The 14,488-nt window shown below is 39.9% G+C and overlaps 1 protein-coding gene across 35 annotated transcripts in view; it reads left to right on the top strand.

Annotated features, from left to right (window-relative positions):
* CLASP2 (cytoplasmic linker associated protein 2) overlaps window positions 1-14,488 on the top strand; it is a 157,667-nt gene that overhangs the window by 79,496 nt on the left and 63,683 nt on the right. For 28 of the 35 annotated variants that reach the window (XM_053467364.1, XM_053467359.1, XM_053467362.1 and 25 more), the window contains 9 exons: window positions 777-912; window positions 1,407-1,477; window positions 1,860-1,919; window positions 2,471-2,548; window positions 4,702-4,869; window positions 5,150-5,202; window positions 7,131-7,298; window positions 7,842-7,865; window positions 12,984-13,085. In XM_053467364.1, the coding sequence (XP_053323339.1) occupies window positions 777-912; window positions 1,407-1,477; window positions 1,860-1,919; window positions 2,471-2,548; window positions 4,702-4,869; window positions 5,150-5,202; window positions 7,131-7,298; window positions 7,842-7,865; window positions 12,984-13,085 (860 nt within the window). The remainder of the gene's footprint in view (window positions 1-776; window positions 913-1,406; window positions 1,478-1,859; window positions 1,920-2,470; window positions 2,549-4,701; window positions 4,870-5,149; window positions 5,203-7,130; window positions 7,299-7,841; window positions 7,866-12,983; window positions 13,086-14,488) is intronic. The other 7 variants (XM_053467366.1, XM_053467361.1, XM_053467351.1 and 4 more) reach the window with 1 other exon arrangement.

Here is a 14,488-nt window from a genome sequence, read left to right as displayed (position 1 = left end):
CTCCAATGTGTGTTCAGCAACATCTTTTGATTACAGTGATTACCACCCATGCATGGGTTTGGCTGGTGTTTTGGGGCTAAAAGGCCATATTTGGGAAGTACGCCCCCCATTTTGGTAGTCTGTGCCTATGCCCTATCTTTGAGCCCGGCCACTCCAATTTACCCCCATCAAACCATTCCATTTTTTAAAATTGGACACCCCTTCGGTATTTGAAATGCTTTTACTTTAACTATTTCCATGTCAAGAGTTTTGGAAGACACAGTGCTAATTTTAGCACTTGCTCATAATAATAAACTTATTTATCCTTTTTGGATATTTGTTTTACATTTTGCTGGAACTGGATGGTTCCTCTGACACAATTGTTTTTAAATGTTACCACATTTTTTTAAAATATTTTACTAATCACATTGTGATTAGAAAGGTAGGTTCCATTGACCTGCATGGTTGGAGCCAGAGTTCTCAAGAGGGTGTAGAGACCCTCTAGCGAACTTTTCTATTAAAGTTTAGGAGGCGATTGTTGATCGCCTCCTAGACTCTTTTAAAACCGGCGTCCACAGTGTATGGCGGGTGTTGACGCCCCTGATGCCGGTTTTGCTGTTGCTGAATGCCTCGACATTGAGGGATTGCAGCAACGCTGTTTAAGAGAAGAAAGTGATTGTAGATCACTTTCTAAGCTTGTTTAATGAAATGGGCGTTAAGGGGTTAATCACATGGGTAGAATATTAGATGACATGTGACCGCAACATTATTATATGTTCATTTCATTTTCCCAACAGCCAACTTTCAACAATTTTGGGTAACAAATTTGACCATGGGGCTGAATCCATTGTGCCTACCCTTTTTAACTTGGTCCCAAACAGTGCAAAGATTATGGCATCATCTGGATGTGCTGCGATAAGAATTATAATTCGAGTAAGTACCTATTCAGATTCCTTTGGAGCACACAATTTTGTATTAAAACATGACACGTGCAGAAAACCACACTAGGAAAAAAAAATACCACGTGTACATTTTTAGACCATTTTAGTAGGCACTCAGCAAAAGTACAGATTATGTTCTGTTTGATTATAAGTGGTTGCTGAATATATGTGTATTCTAAATACTTATCTTCATATGTGGATGCTGAAGCACAGTCTTCCTTGCAAATTGGAAATGTACTTTTTATTATAGAATGTACCAAAAATTTAATTGTGTACATGAAAGTTCTGAATCATACGTTAGTAATACATTTTGGTTGCTGCATAACATGCATATGTGGATATAACACCCTGCTATTTTGAATTGAGGACTGGTGGAAACGCCCATTAAATGTTTGCTTTTTGGTATAATGTATATTCAGATAGGTCATCAAGATTCTCTGCAGAAAACAAAAAACATAATACAAAAATGTTTCAATTTTATTGTAGCACACTCATGTCCCCAGGCTAATTCCATTAATTACAAGTAACTGTACATCAAAATCCGTAGCCGTAAGAAGGTAAGTTATTTATGTGTTTTATGTTTCAATAATATATTCTTTTTTTCTTAGTCTATAATATAAGGTAGTTAATTCAGACTGTATGGTTTCCGTGTAAAATATCTGTATTTTTTTTTATATATGTGTAGGATATCAGTCAGGCTGTGTTAGTTTAAATGCTGAAGGGAGGGAGAATAGATCAATACCAGACACAGAAGCAATACATTTAATGCATGGGGGCCCTCTACAGTTGCGGTGTTCTTAGTTGTCAGTGTTGTTAGTATGGATTTTATGTGAATTTTGTGTAAATCGTATGTGAGAGGATGTCATTTTTCTGGGGTACGTATAAAGTGCATGTTGGTAACGATGTATTTACGCAACTAACATCCATGTTTACTTCTAGGCGCTGTTTTGAGTTCTTAGAAATGCTTTTACAAGAATGGCAGACCCATTCTTTGGAGAGGTAAGTTTTTTTTTTTTTTTGTTTTTTTTGTTTTTCTCTGTGATGATAGGATATTATCAGTTATGTCTTCCTTTTTTTTTGTTTTTTGTTTTAAATGTAGCGTCTAATAATATTATCATCAGACATCTAGTTAAAATTATTTGTTCATTGAAAGTTTACAAGCACCAGGACAATTTACGCACCTTACAGTTGCAATAATTACACGTTTCCGTTTACTACGTTTTCTATTTATTTGTGCTGAATGGAAAACCCGAAGCATATTTGGCCAGCTCTTCTTCAAAAATGTTTGCACTGCTTATATATCCCCCTCAAGTATGCTTGAGAACACTATGACCCCTCCTAAGTTTAAAAAAAAAAAAAAAAAAAAAAGCATAATGGCAAAAAAAAAACCTGCAGTGTTAGTGGTAAAGTCTAGTGAAAATGTTTACTTGTGCCATAAAGTAAGCCATACATTTTATATCATTAACGGAATGTAGTACGATTTAGATTTTTGTTTAAATTTTATTTTAAAAAAATCATCACAATGTTTTTGAAATGTAATTATTTTTCAGGCATGTAGCAGTTCTGGTTGAAACCATCAAGAAGGGTATGCATGACGCGGATGCAGAGGCAAGAATCGGAGCACGAAAGTTAGTAAACTTATATATATATATAGATATATACACTCACTGGCCACTTTATTATGTACACCCGTTAAATCACAAGGAAGCAACTCAATGTATTTAGGCATGTAGATATAGTCAAGACAACTTGCTGAAATTCAAACCGAGCATCAGAAAGGGAATTTAAATGACTTTGAAGGTGGCATGGTTGTTGGTACCAGACAGGCTGCTCTGAGTATTTCAGAAACTGCTGAACCATTGGGATTTTCACGCACAACCATCTCTAGGGTTTACAGAGAATGGTCCGAAAAGAGAAAATATCCAGTGAGTGGCAGTTGTGTGGACGAAAATGCCTTGTTGATGTCAGAGGTCATGAGGAGAATGGGCAGACTGGTTCCAGATGACAGAAAGGCAACAGTAACTCAAATAACCACTCGTTACAACCAAGGTATTCAGAATACCATCTCTGAACGCACCAAACACATCAAACCTTGAAGCAGATGGGCTACAGCAGCAGAAGACAACACCGGGTGCCACTGCTGTCAGCTAAGAACAGAAAACTGAGGCTACAATTCACATAGGCTCGCCAAAATTGGACAATGGGAGCCTGGAAGAACATTGAATGGTCTGATGAGTCTCGATTCCAGCTGCGACATTCAGATGGTCAGAATTTGGCGTAAACCGAATGAAAACATGGATCCATCCTGCCTTGATATCAACTGTTCAGGCTGATGGTGTAATGGTGTGGGTGACATTTTCTTGGTAGACTTTGGGCCCCTTAGGACCAATTGAGCATCGTTTAAACGTGACAGCCTACCTGAGTATTGTTGCTGACCATGTTCATCCCTTTATGACCACAGTGTACCCATTTTCTAATGGCTACTTCCAGCAGGATAATGCACCATGTCATAAAACTCACATAATCTCAAACTGGTTTCTTGAACATGATAATGAGTTCACTGTACTCCAATGGCCTCCGCAGTCACCAGATCTCAATCCAGTAGGGGCACCTTTGGAATGTGGTGGAACGAGAGATTCGCATTATGATGTGCAGCTGACAAACCTGCAGCAACCGCATGATGCCATCATGTCCTTATGGACCAAAATCTCTGAGGCATGTTTCAAACACCTTGTAGAAAGTTTACCATGAAGAATGAAGGCAGGTCTGAAGGCAAAAGGGGTTTAACCCGGTACTAGCAAGGTGAACCTAATAAAGTGGCCAGTGAGTGTATATTTGTTGTTGTTTTTAAATAGTTCTCCAGGTTAGTAGCTACATGACTAGTCAAAACATGGGGTTTGGTGAGTCACCTTTTGTATTTTTTTGGTTTTATATTGTAATTCTTTCTAAGCATTATTCATGTGGAGGTTATTTTCCCTCCCCTTTCGTCTTTGTATTATATATACGTGTCCATACACAGAGAGCACTCCCGTTGATTTTAATAGGAGTGTTTACCTACCACCAATTGGCTGTTTCAAGCAGCCAGTCAGTTGCAAGAAAATTTGGACCCCAGAAGAGGCATTCCACTGCAGCTTAGTAGCTGCTGCTTCTCCTAAAGGAAGGTTATTTTGTGTTTTTTTTTATTTATTGAATGCATATTAAAATACTTAGTGATTTAACCCTTTCCGTGCCGGTGACGTCCCTGGTACTTCCTGGTTGGGTGTCCCGGTCTGTGTGTGATCGTCATCGATGATGCACGATTCAGTGTCGCTATGGTCGCTGGGATCACTAGGGGCGGCTGCTACTGACCGCTGGGTGTCCCCAGCAATCCATAGCAGCCACTCCCCCTCAGTTCCGTTAACGTGATTGCTTTGAAGCGAATAACGAGCACGTAATTAAAATATTTCAATAAAACTGGCCTTCAAGGGAAGACGCAGTATGAGGACACCAGTCTTGAAGGGGTTAATGTGTTGTTTTTGGAGGGTCCTGCTCAGGACACTGGACTGTCCCTTTAAAGTGGGCTTGTCATTGTGTGTTTTTAGTCACCGTATGTATCATTTTATGGATGCTGTTTTATTCTATTGATTTCTTCATAGAACTGAATAAGTGCATTATATTCTCACATAAACACATGTTAAAAACATTTCTTAGCCAATGATTATTATTTCTCTCAAATGTATTATTTACAGTGAACTGTTTACCGCAGTTCTAATGAATGTTTGAAAAATACTTATTCTTGTAGTGCTTACTGGGGCCTTAGAAGTCACTTTCCTGCTGAATCTGATGCATTGTACAACTCACTAGAACCTTCTTACCAGAAGAGCCTTCAGTCCCACCTAAAGATGTCCGGCAGTGCAGCATCGCTCCCCCATTCAGACCGCTCGTCCTCCAGCTCACAAGAGAGTCTTAAGTGAGAACAGATTCCGTATTTTTTATGTTTTTCAGACATTAACACTTATGTACACAGTAGCTTTTATTTTGACTTAACATTTTAATAGTTTATAGTACACTTTTACTATATAATTACAATAATTGTTTGCATGTTTATTTGAAGTACTATATAACAAGTTGCATTGCACAAAACAAGTTTCTCCTACTTGGGATCTTGGAGTTTACCATTTAGTTATGTTTTAAATATTTTTCCTGTTTGGACTTTCTATTTTTCTGACTTACGTTTTATCTTCTTTTAGTCGTCCTTTTACTGCAAAATTATCTTCTGGTAGTAACCAATTGCCTGGAAGAGGTAGGAGTTCAAACACTTTGTTTTTAAATCAGCATGTTTTAAATATTCCATACTATGAGCATTGTTTTCATAGCCAGATGCCAAAAATTAACAGAATATTGTAGAAGTAGTAGTATATACCGTATTTCCCCATGTATAAGACGCACCTTAATTTTGGGACCCAAAATTTGAAAAAGAAATGTATTACACTAAGTTATTGAACTCATGTTTTATTAATCATAAAATCCATCCTCATCACTCCTATCCATTAATTGCCCTTAAATTAACCCTAAAGACACCATCAACCATAACTACCCATAAATTAACCCTAAAGGCCCCATTAACCATAACCGCCCCGAATTTAACGCTAAGACCCCATCAACCATAACTACCCCTAAATTAACCCCCACCTCCCCTAACTTTCAGCAGCCCAAATATAAATTTTATACTTACTGTTAGATGAGTTGCTGAGCGGTGTGGACGCTAAAAGGAAAGGGGCGGGGCCAATCATCAGTGTGTTTGCAGGTTTGTACTGGGAAGTAGTAACTACAATCTACAACCACTGTATAAGACGCGTAATTGGGGACATTTAATAGGGCTGCAACTAACGATTATTTTCAATTAGTTGGCCAATAATTTTTTTGTTTAATTGGATAAAAAACAATGTGCAAATTTTTCATTTATTTAAAATAATTTAATGAACAAACTAGGTGTTAAAAACAGCAGAGTAAAAAACTTAACATTTACATTAACATGTGTCAGTGTACTGTGTCTGTGCACACAACACTTTTATCTGTATCACGGCGGCAATTCTCTAATCGCCTTCTTATTTTACTACTATTTTAAAGGTACAAGAGCCCAAACACAATATTTCTCAAACTAGGTTTTAATACCTAAAGAAGTTTTACGATTAAATATTCACATGTAAATATTTTTTTCATATTTAATAAAAACTATGAAAAAAATGCATTTCAGGTTTCCTTTTATTTGCCAACCTGCCCCCCAGTTATGCACATCTGACCCCAGGCTTGCTACTCTGCCCCCCAGACTTACCAATGCATCCCCAAACTTGCCTCCACGTGCTCTAGACTCCCTGGTGTCTAGTGGGGGCAGCCGGTGGACGTCTGTGCAATGCGAGTAGACAACCTCTGCTGCTGCCTGGCACTTCCGCTGGGGCTTCTATGACGGAGCAGCGTTGTGACATGACCTTCCGGCGCTTCATAGAAGCGCCCCAGTGTAAGTGCTGGGCAGCAGTGAATGTTGTCTGGACGCATCACGCAGACGTCCAGAGAGCAGGATCCAGGTCCCCAGGGGATCTGGATCTTAGTCTTATAGTCAGAGCTCTATTTCAGGTCGGATTTTAAGACGACCTCGAATATAATACGAGGTATATTTTTCAGTCTTGTATTTGAGCAAATACGGTAAATTGTTAACAATTTTCATTATCGATTTGTTGTAGCAGCCCTATTGTTTCTTACTCATCTTAAATAAGTTGTATTCACAGCCTTGAAGCACACCTAGTGCACATTAATAAAATAGAGCAGGGTGTATAGCTTGGAGGAAAGAAAGATGAGGGTGATGTGATAGAAACATGTAAATACTTAAAGGGCTTTAACAAAGTACAGGAAGAAAGTTTATTTCAGTGGTCATAAACTATCAGGATCAGACGTTTAGATGTAAGGACGTTTTACTTTACTGAGTGCATGGTAGATAAATGGAACAGTCTCCTGTTAGAAGGCTGAGGATAATGCAGGAAATGAGGAAAAAATGACAAGACTCATTTGTCAGATAGCCCTTCACCCTCAAATTCTATACTTTAATTTTCCTGCATTACCCGGATTTCTTAAGTGTACACATTTAATTCTGGCTTTTTCCTTTCTAAATTCTGTAGACATTTGCATGCATTTGTATCCATTTTCCATCTAAGTTTTTGCATTTTTTAATTCAAGTTTTAGGAAGCAGCAAGCCTGCACCATCCCCAGGTAATCTGCAGCGCTCCCGTAGTGATGTAGATGTGAATGCTGCGGCTGGTGCAAAGATTAGGCATGCAGGCGGTGTGCCAACCAGCGCAAGTCGTGCAGTAGCAAATTTACCACCAGGATCCTGTTCTTCCTTAGGTGAGATTCCAAAATGGTTTAGAAATAAAATAATGCAGCCTGAAATAATGCGAGTTCTGCGTCTTCGTGTGTATCTCTGAAAGCATTAACTATCTTGTTTTGTGGGGATGTGGTGGTTTACTGGTCAAAATATTCCAAAACAAAAGCATTTAACACACGTCTGCATCACTTCGGTGCTTCACTGTTGCAAACAGGGCACAGTTTTGGCTATGCGTACTGTTGCACAGGTAGCTCAAAAGCTTAAAAGCTCACCATGCTACTTATTTTCGGGCTATGATAGGCATAATTCATGATCTGTTTGCAGACTGTAGTTTTGCTGCCCTGATCTAAATAGTCTCGTGGTTCATTGAACCTGCAATCATCTGTAAAAGGTCATATGTAATTGCAGTTTCAAATATCCATGTGTTCAAAGCAATTTAGTATAGTTCTTCATTGAATTGAATTAACCGTATGCAAAATTGAAACACTCTTAAATCACTTGTCTTGTGCTATGAAGTCTAATACACAAGTTTCTCTTGCTCTTTGCTTGTATTCTCATTAAAGAGGATGCTCCTGACAAGATGGATGGTAAGCACATCTTAAATGCTTTTCGGACCATTACTTGAACTCATTTTGCATGGCTAGCTATTACAACCACAATAGAAGCTTGCTTTTTATTTCATTTGCTTGTATTCTGAGCATGACTGGTCGAAGTTGACGAGTGGAGTGTTGAGCTATTAGCAAAGTAATGCATATTTTCTCTGTTAAAACTCCTGCCCCCTTGGTAAATGTACTCAACATACCGTATTTGCTCGATTATAAGACGACCCTGATTATAAGACGACCCCAAAATCTGAATATTAACTTAGGAAAAAAAAGAAAAAGCCTGAATATAAGACGACCCTAAAGGAAAAAAGTTTTACCAGTAAATGTTAATTCATGTAAACTATTTTTTTTAATAAAAGCTATGATTGAGAAAAATATTTTTTTTGTTTTTATTTCCTTGTATTTTCCAACCTGTCCCCCAGTTACGCACATCTGCCCCCAGGCTTGCCACACCAATATGGCACTGTGGCCCATGATATGCCTTTTAACCCTCTATATGCCACTGTGCCCCATGGTATGCCTTTTCACCCCCTATGTGCCACTCTGCCTTCAGAAATGCCTTATACCCCTATATCCCATTCTGGCATTTAGGGGGTTAAAATGCATATTATGGGGCAGAGTGGCATATAGGGGGGTATAAGGCATTCCAGGAGGCAGTGACATTAAGGGAGTTAAAAGGCATTGTATAGAGCACTCTGCCTCCAGAAATGCCTTATACCCCTAAATGCCAGAGTGGCATATAGGGAGGTATAAGGCATTTCTGGAGGCAGAGTAGTCTATTAAATGCCCCCTTTACGCCACTCTGCCTCCTAAAATGCCTTATACCTCCCTATATGCCACTCTGCCCCGTAATATACCTTTTAACCCCCTAAGTGCCAGAGTGGCATATAGGGGTATAAGGCATTCCAGAAATGCCCTATGCCCCCATTTAACACACACACACACACACACACACACACTTACACTTACTTACCGGTGCTTCCTATTTCCTGCTGTATAGCCGGGGCAGCGGGTTGACGTCTCCTTCCGCTGCAGCCGGAAGGAGGTGAAGTTGGCAGCGGGGGTTTGTCTGCGTCCGTCACGCACACCTTTCCCGGCTGTCAGAGATCAGAGTTCCCTGCACTCTGATCTCTGACAGTCGGGGAAGGTATGTGCGACGGACGCAGACAACCCCCGCTGCTAGCCACACCTCCTTCCGGCTGCAGCGGACGTTGTCTACGCGGATCGCGTAGACGTCAACCCGCTGCCCCGGCGATACAGCAGGAAGCACCGGTAAGTGTGTGTGTGGGGGGGGGTTAAATGGGGGGGGGGACAGGAGGATCCAGGTCCCCTGCAGCGGTGCAGGGGATCTGGCTCTTAGTCTCATAATCAGACCTCTATTTGAGGTCTGATTAGAAGACGACCCCGATTAGAAGACGAGGGGTATTTTTCAGAGCATTTGCTCTAAAAAAAAAAAAAAAAAAACCTCGTCTTATAATCGAGCAAATAGGGTAAATAAATATGTGATAAAAGAATATGTAACATAGTTTAGGCACTCATGAGGAGCTAAATTCACAAATCATAATCCGTATGCCAACCCCCCACCTAGACTATACAACTGAGGGTAATGGGTGTTGTAGTCTATGGAGGCTTATTGGTCTTTTTTTTTATTGGAACAGAAAGAAAAGATGTACCGTATTGGCTCGAATATAGGCCGCTATTTTCCCCCCCACTTTAAGTCTTTAAAGTGGGGGTGCGGCCTATATTCGGGGTCTAGTCCCGGGCAGGCAGCGGGGTTAGGATACAGATCCCCCGCAGCGGTGCAGGGGACCTGCATCCTACTCCCCGATACGCTCAGACAGCCTCCCCTGCCAGCACTTCCCACAGGGTGTCTTGCTCCCGGGTGTCTTGCGGGGCCGGCGGGGGACATCTACGCCATACGTGTATACAACTTCCGGTGCCGGCACCGGAAGTTGTATTGCGTAGATGTCCCCCGCCGGCCCCGCAAGACACCCGGGAGCCTGCTCCAGTAAGTCGGGGGGGGGGGGCAGGGGAGGACAGTGGTAGCATATCTCGGGGAGGGAGGACAGTGGTAGCATATCTCGGGGAGGGAGGACAGTGGCAGCATATCTCGGGGGGGGGCCGAGGAGGACAGTGGTAGCATATCTCGGGGAGGGAGGACAGTGGTAGCATATCTCGGGGGGGAGAGGACAGTGGTAGCATATCTCGGGGAGGGAGGACAGTGGTAGCATATCTCGGGGGGGGAGACAGTGGTAGCATATCTCGGGGGGGGGCAGAGGAGGACAGTGGTAGCAAATCTCGGGGAGGGAGGACAGTCGCTGCATATCTCGGGGGGGCGGGACAGAGTGGCAGCATGTTTTTTTGGTGCTTTTTTAAAGAAAAAAACTTTCTTTAAAAAAGCACCAAACTTTTAGGGTGTGGCCTATATACGGGGGCAGCCTATATCCGAGCCAATACGGTATTTAACGCATAATTTTGTTTATTTTAATTGGGAGCACATTTTTAGAGCACGGGGTGAGGTGTCATTTGTCTTGGGGGGGTATGTTTGTGTATGTGTGTATATATGTATATATGTGTGTATGTGTGTATATACACACACACACACACATACACACACACACGTCAGGCAAGTGTGAAAAAATGTAAAGTAAGAATTTAGGTACACTTGCACAGAGCCAGGGAGTTTGTAGGCATATAGTTAGGTGTATGATTAAACAATTATACCAAATAATTGCTAATGATCATCAGTTTAATATGTAAGTTGAAACACAATTAACTGAAACAGCAACAGCTATGTAGGAGGAATAAAAACTGGTTAAGGAACATCCAACCTCACTAACAAGGTGATGTTGCTGAAGACAGTTTAATGTCAAAGTCATACACCATGACAAGACTGAGTACAGCAGCAATACACAAGGTCAAGGCAAACGGGTTTCCAGATGTTCTGTTCATGCTCTTTTGAAAAACAAAGAAACGGGCAAGCAGTTCTATCAGCTCAGCAATGGCAGAAGACAGTGGAACCCTGGTACACCAATCTACTGTCCAGAGAAGTTTGTACAGAAGTGGGTCCTCATGCAAGCGGCCAAAAAGCAATGCCTTGAGTGGAAACAAGGCAAAGTGACTCGGCTATTCACAAAAACACAGGAACTAGGGTGCAGAAAAATATCAGTAGGTACTTTGGACTGATGAGTGAACATTTTAAATAGAAGAGCTGGAGAGTGCTACTAGTGATTCAAGACAACAGTGAAGCATGGTGGAGGTTCCTTGCAAGTCTAGGGCTGCATTTCTGCAGTGTAAAGAAGAGCAGAGTGTCTTGGAAGTGATGGTATGGCCCCCACAGAGCCCTGATCTCAACATCATCGGATCGGTCTGGAATTGCACGAAGAAAGAGAAGCAACTGAAACAGCTTAAGTCAACAGAAAAACTATATTCTCCAAGATGTTTGAGACAACCTACTCATCAAGTTCCTTAAACAAAAGAGAGAAAAAATGTGTGCAAGTGTACCTAGAAGAATTACAATTTAAAGGGTGGTCAACTATTGATTTGATTTAGATTTTTCTTCCATCCACTCAATTTACATTTTGTTAACTGATAGGAAGAAGCCGTTAACATGTTCGAGCAGCCTCAGTTTCACCACAGGGTCACGTGACTTAATGTGTCTCTGATACACTCCTGTCTACCTATGCAGGTTCACAGTAGTTAAGATAGAGGAAGGGTCCTTTCTAAACTATTTTGAATTAGTACGAGGAGACGGGAACAAGGGGTCAAACCGGGCCCCCTAGAGGCCCTGTGGGAACTGTGACCCTTGTAGTTAGGCCAGTGACTTTAAAGCTACTTTCCCTCCAAACCGCTGGAGGCAATGATTTTGCAACTTTATCTACTGAGTACATTTAACATGTTTGTATTCTAATGCGAGTAAAAGGATATTTTGGTATTTCAGTAAAATTTGGTTTAGCCTTAACAAGTAAATAAGCTGAATATTTTATTTATATCTAACAAATCATTTACAATATGGCAAAATTGACATTGACGGCTAACACAACCTATGTCACTTTTTTGGATTGCTCATTTTCATATCCTTGCAAATGCTTGCTATTTTAGACACATCTGTGAGCACTACATATGTTCTACGTACATTCAGCTATTTCGATTTCATTAGATCTTATCGGTGCAGTGTAAAAAAGTTCTGGCTCATGCAAATAAACCAAAGCCAAAGATTCTGTATGTGTATGATTAGCACAATTTTTTTTAAATGTACTCCACAGAACACTACAGCCCAAATAAAATTAATTTATGCGAAAGCTGTTTCTATATATTGCTCATTTAATAGGTGTATTTTGTTTTGTTTTCTGGGCTCTGTACAAAGCATGACTGTACAAAACATTTTTTGCTTATAGCACAGGATGAAATGTACATTTTGTATGTTAATGTATAGAGAGCTAACAGATATCTAGAGCTGTACAGTATAATGCATTCATATTAGTAGAGTAGGCATGCAGAACAGGTTACAATAGGTATGTGTCCATTAAAAAGAGTGATACTGGAGGAGGAGTCTAATTGCTGGATAGTTTCAGCTAGGCTGGTAGTAATCATATCTGAATGTGTCTAGTGAAATTGAACCTAATTATCAATTACATTTGGTTGATTTAATAACTAAGGGGGCAATTACTTTTTCACATAGGGCCAGGTGGGATTGGAAAGCTGTTTTCCTTCTATACATGAAATAATTTAACTAAATTTTGTGTTTAGTCGTATTATGTTTGTCAAATGTTTCAGATCAAACCAATTTGAATATTAGATAATAGGAGAAATCTAGAAAAGAACAAATACTTTTCCTACTGTGTGTATGTTAGTGTGAGTGTCTGAGTGTGTACGGTGTTAATGTGTGTCTGTATTAGCATGTGTATTGTGCGTAGCTTTCTGTGGCAGGGTGGCACTCGGCTTTCTACACCCGTTTAAAGCCATGACGGTTCCTAGCGGTCGCTAACAATGTTTTTGCGTGACGTGCCTAGAGTCAAGGAGTTAATGAAAGAGCTTATGTAATCATGTCCTTTTCGTTTTTTTGGTTCCACTTTTAATGAAAGTAATGCTCTTTTTCAGGACGTGTTCGTTCAAAACTTAGCACACTTCCCACTGGCACTTCATCTTCTAAGACAGACTCAAGAGGACGCAGTCAAACAAAATCTATTTCACAGTCTCAACGTAAGTATCTGCTTTGCGCACCTTTGAATGTCTTTTACTCGTGGATGTATGGGTGCCCTTTTGTTTCGGATGTCATGGTACACTGATTTTTGTCCGACCAACAATTTAACTTGCTACCGTTTTTTTTACTATATCTTATAAATGGCAAATAGTCAAATAATCAGAGGAAAAAATTTACTGAGTTGCCTTTATGTACCATCTTAGGTTCTTCATCTCCTGACAGACCGGAAGGTATATTTATTTCTGTAGGCTATTGGTTTTGCTTGGTTTTCTGTTTCCTTCAACTTTCAGGCCATTTGAGGCCATTTTAGGGCTGGATCATTTCTCAAAGTAAAAAAACATCACTTTCCATTAAAATATTTGCTAAAATACGTTATTGGGGAAGAAAGTAATCCATGGTAGTAAGCAGTTCATGGTAAAGGTTTATTACTGTTCTGTATAGCACGTTTTAATTTTGTAGTATGCAGAGCAATACAGGTACAAGCATTATGGTGATGCTCACACACAATCCCAGAATATGGTGATTTTGCGATTATCATAACACATTAGCAAAGTGTGTGTGTGTATAGTATTGTTTGCTTTTTTAATTTAACTACCACAAAACTATTGAGAGGCACACACCTAAAGTAAAAAAAAATAAGTTCAACACTCTGAAGCTGATGCCGATAGGACAGCAACATAGGTGCAAATACCAAAAAATCCAAATAAGATATGATAAAAGAAACAAACTTGCAAAAATAAAGCATACGGTCCACAGTTAAATAGAAATAGAATCAAAATAGGCAAAAAATTGCCGAAAGCTGTTCCGTGGAGTCCACTCCTGGGTGTGTTTCCACGGAACAGCTTTGTTGTCACTGCTTTTTTTTTTCTTTCTGTTTTTGCTTCTATTTTGAGTTGACTGTCGACTAAGATTTGTTTTGCAAGTATATTTCTTTTATCATATCTTATTTGATTTTCTGATTAAAAGGACTTTAATACTAAAGTTGGTGCACCTCCATTTGTATTTTATTGCTCTGCGAGACCTCTCTTGGAGCCAGACTGCACTCACATCACAGTGGTCTTCTCCATCTTTTGTCTTTGATACGCAGTGCAACTGATCAGTGATCAGCAAGCATGGTCAAATTGCCCTTGATTGTTAATGGCAGTAATTCTGCCCATCATGATCTGGTCATTAAGGGGTTAAGAGCAAGTGTGTTTTATCGTGTAAAATTTCCAACTTTACAAATGTTATTTATAGCTGCATTTAGTTTATATATAGTGCATATGCCAACATACTATAAACCTTCGTAAATTTCACTTTCCAAATTTTTCCTTGTATTTATATTAATACCCATTTGCATTTTTTGTAAATTAAATGATCCAACCCTAAAGTTCACAACATTTTTGGTTCTTTTGAAGCTATT

The sequence above is a fragment of the Spea bombifrons genome, chromosome 5, assembly GCF_027358695.1.
Source record: "Spea bombifrons isolate aSpeBom1 chromosome 5, aSpeBom1.2.pri, whole genome shotgun sequence".
In the NCBI taxonomy this organism is placed as follows: Eukaryota; Metazoa; Chordata; class Amphibia; order Anura; family Pelobatidae; genus Spea; species Spea bombifrons.
The sequence above is the reverse complement of the archived record's forward strand: the minus strand, read 5'-3'. Positions and strand labels throughout refer to the sequence as shown.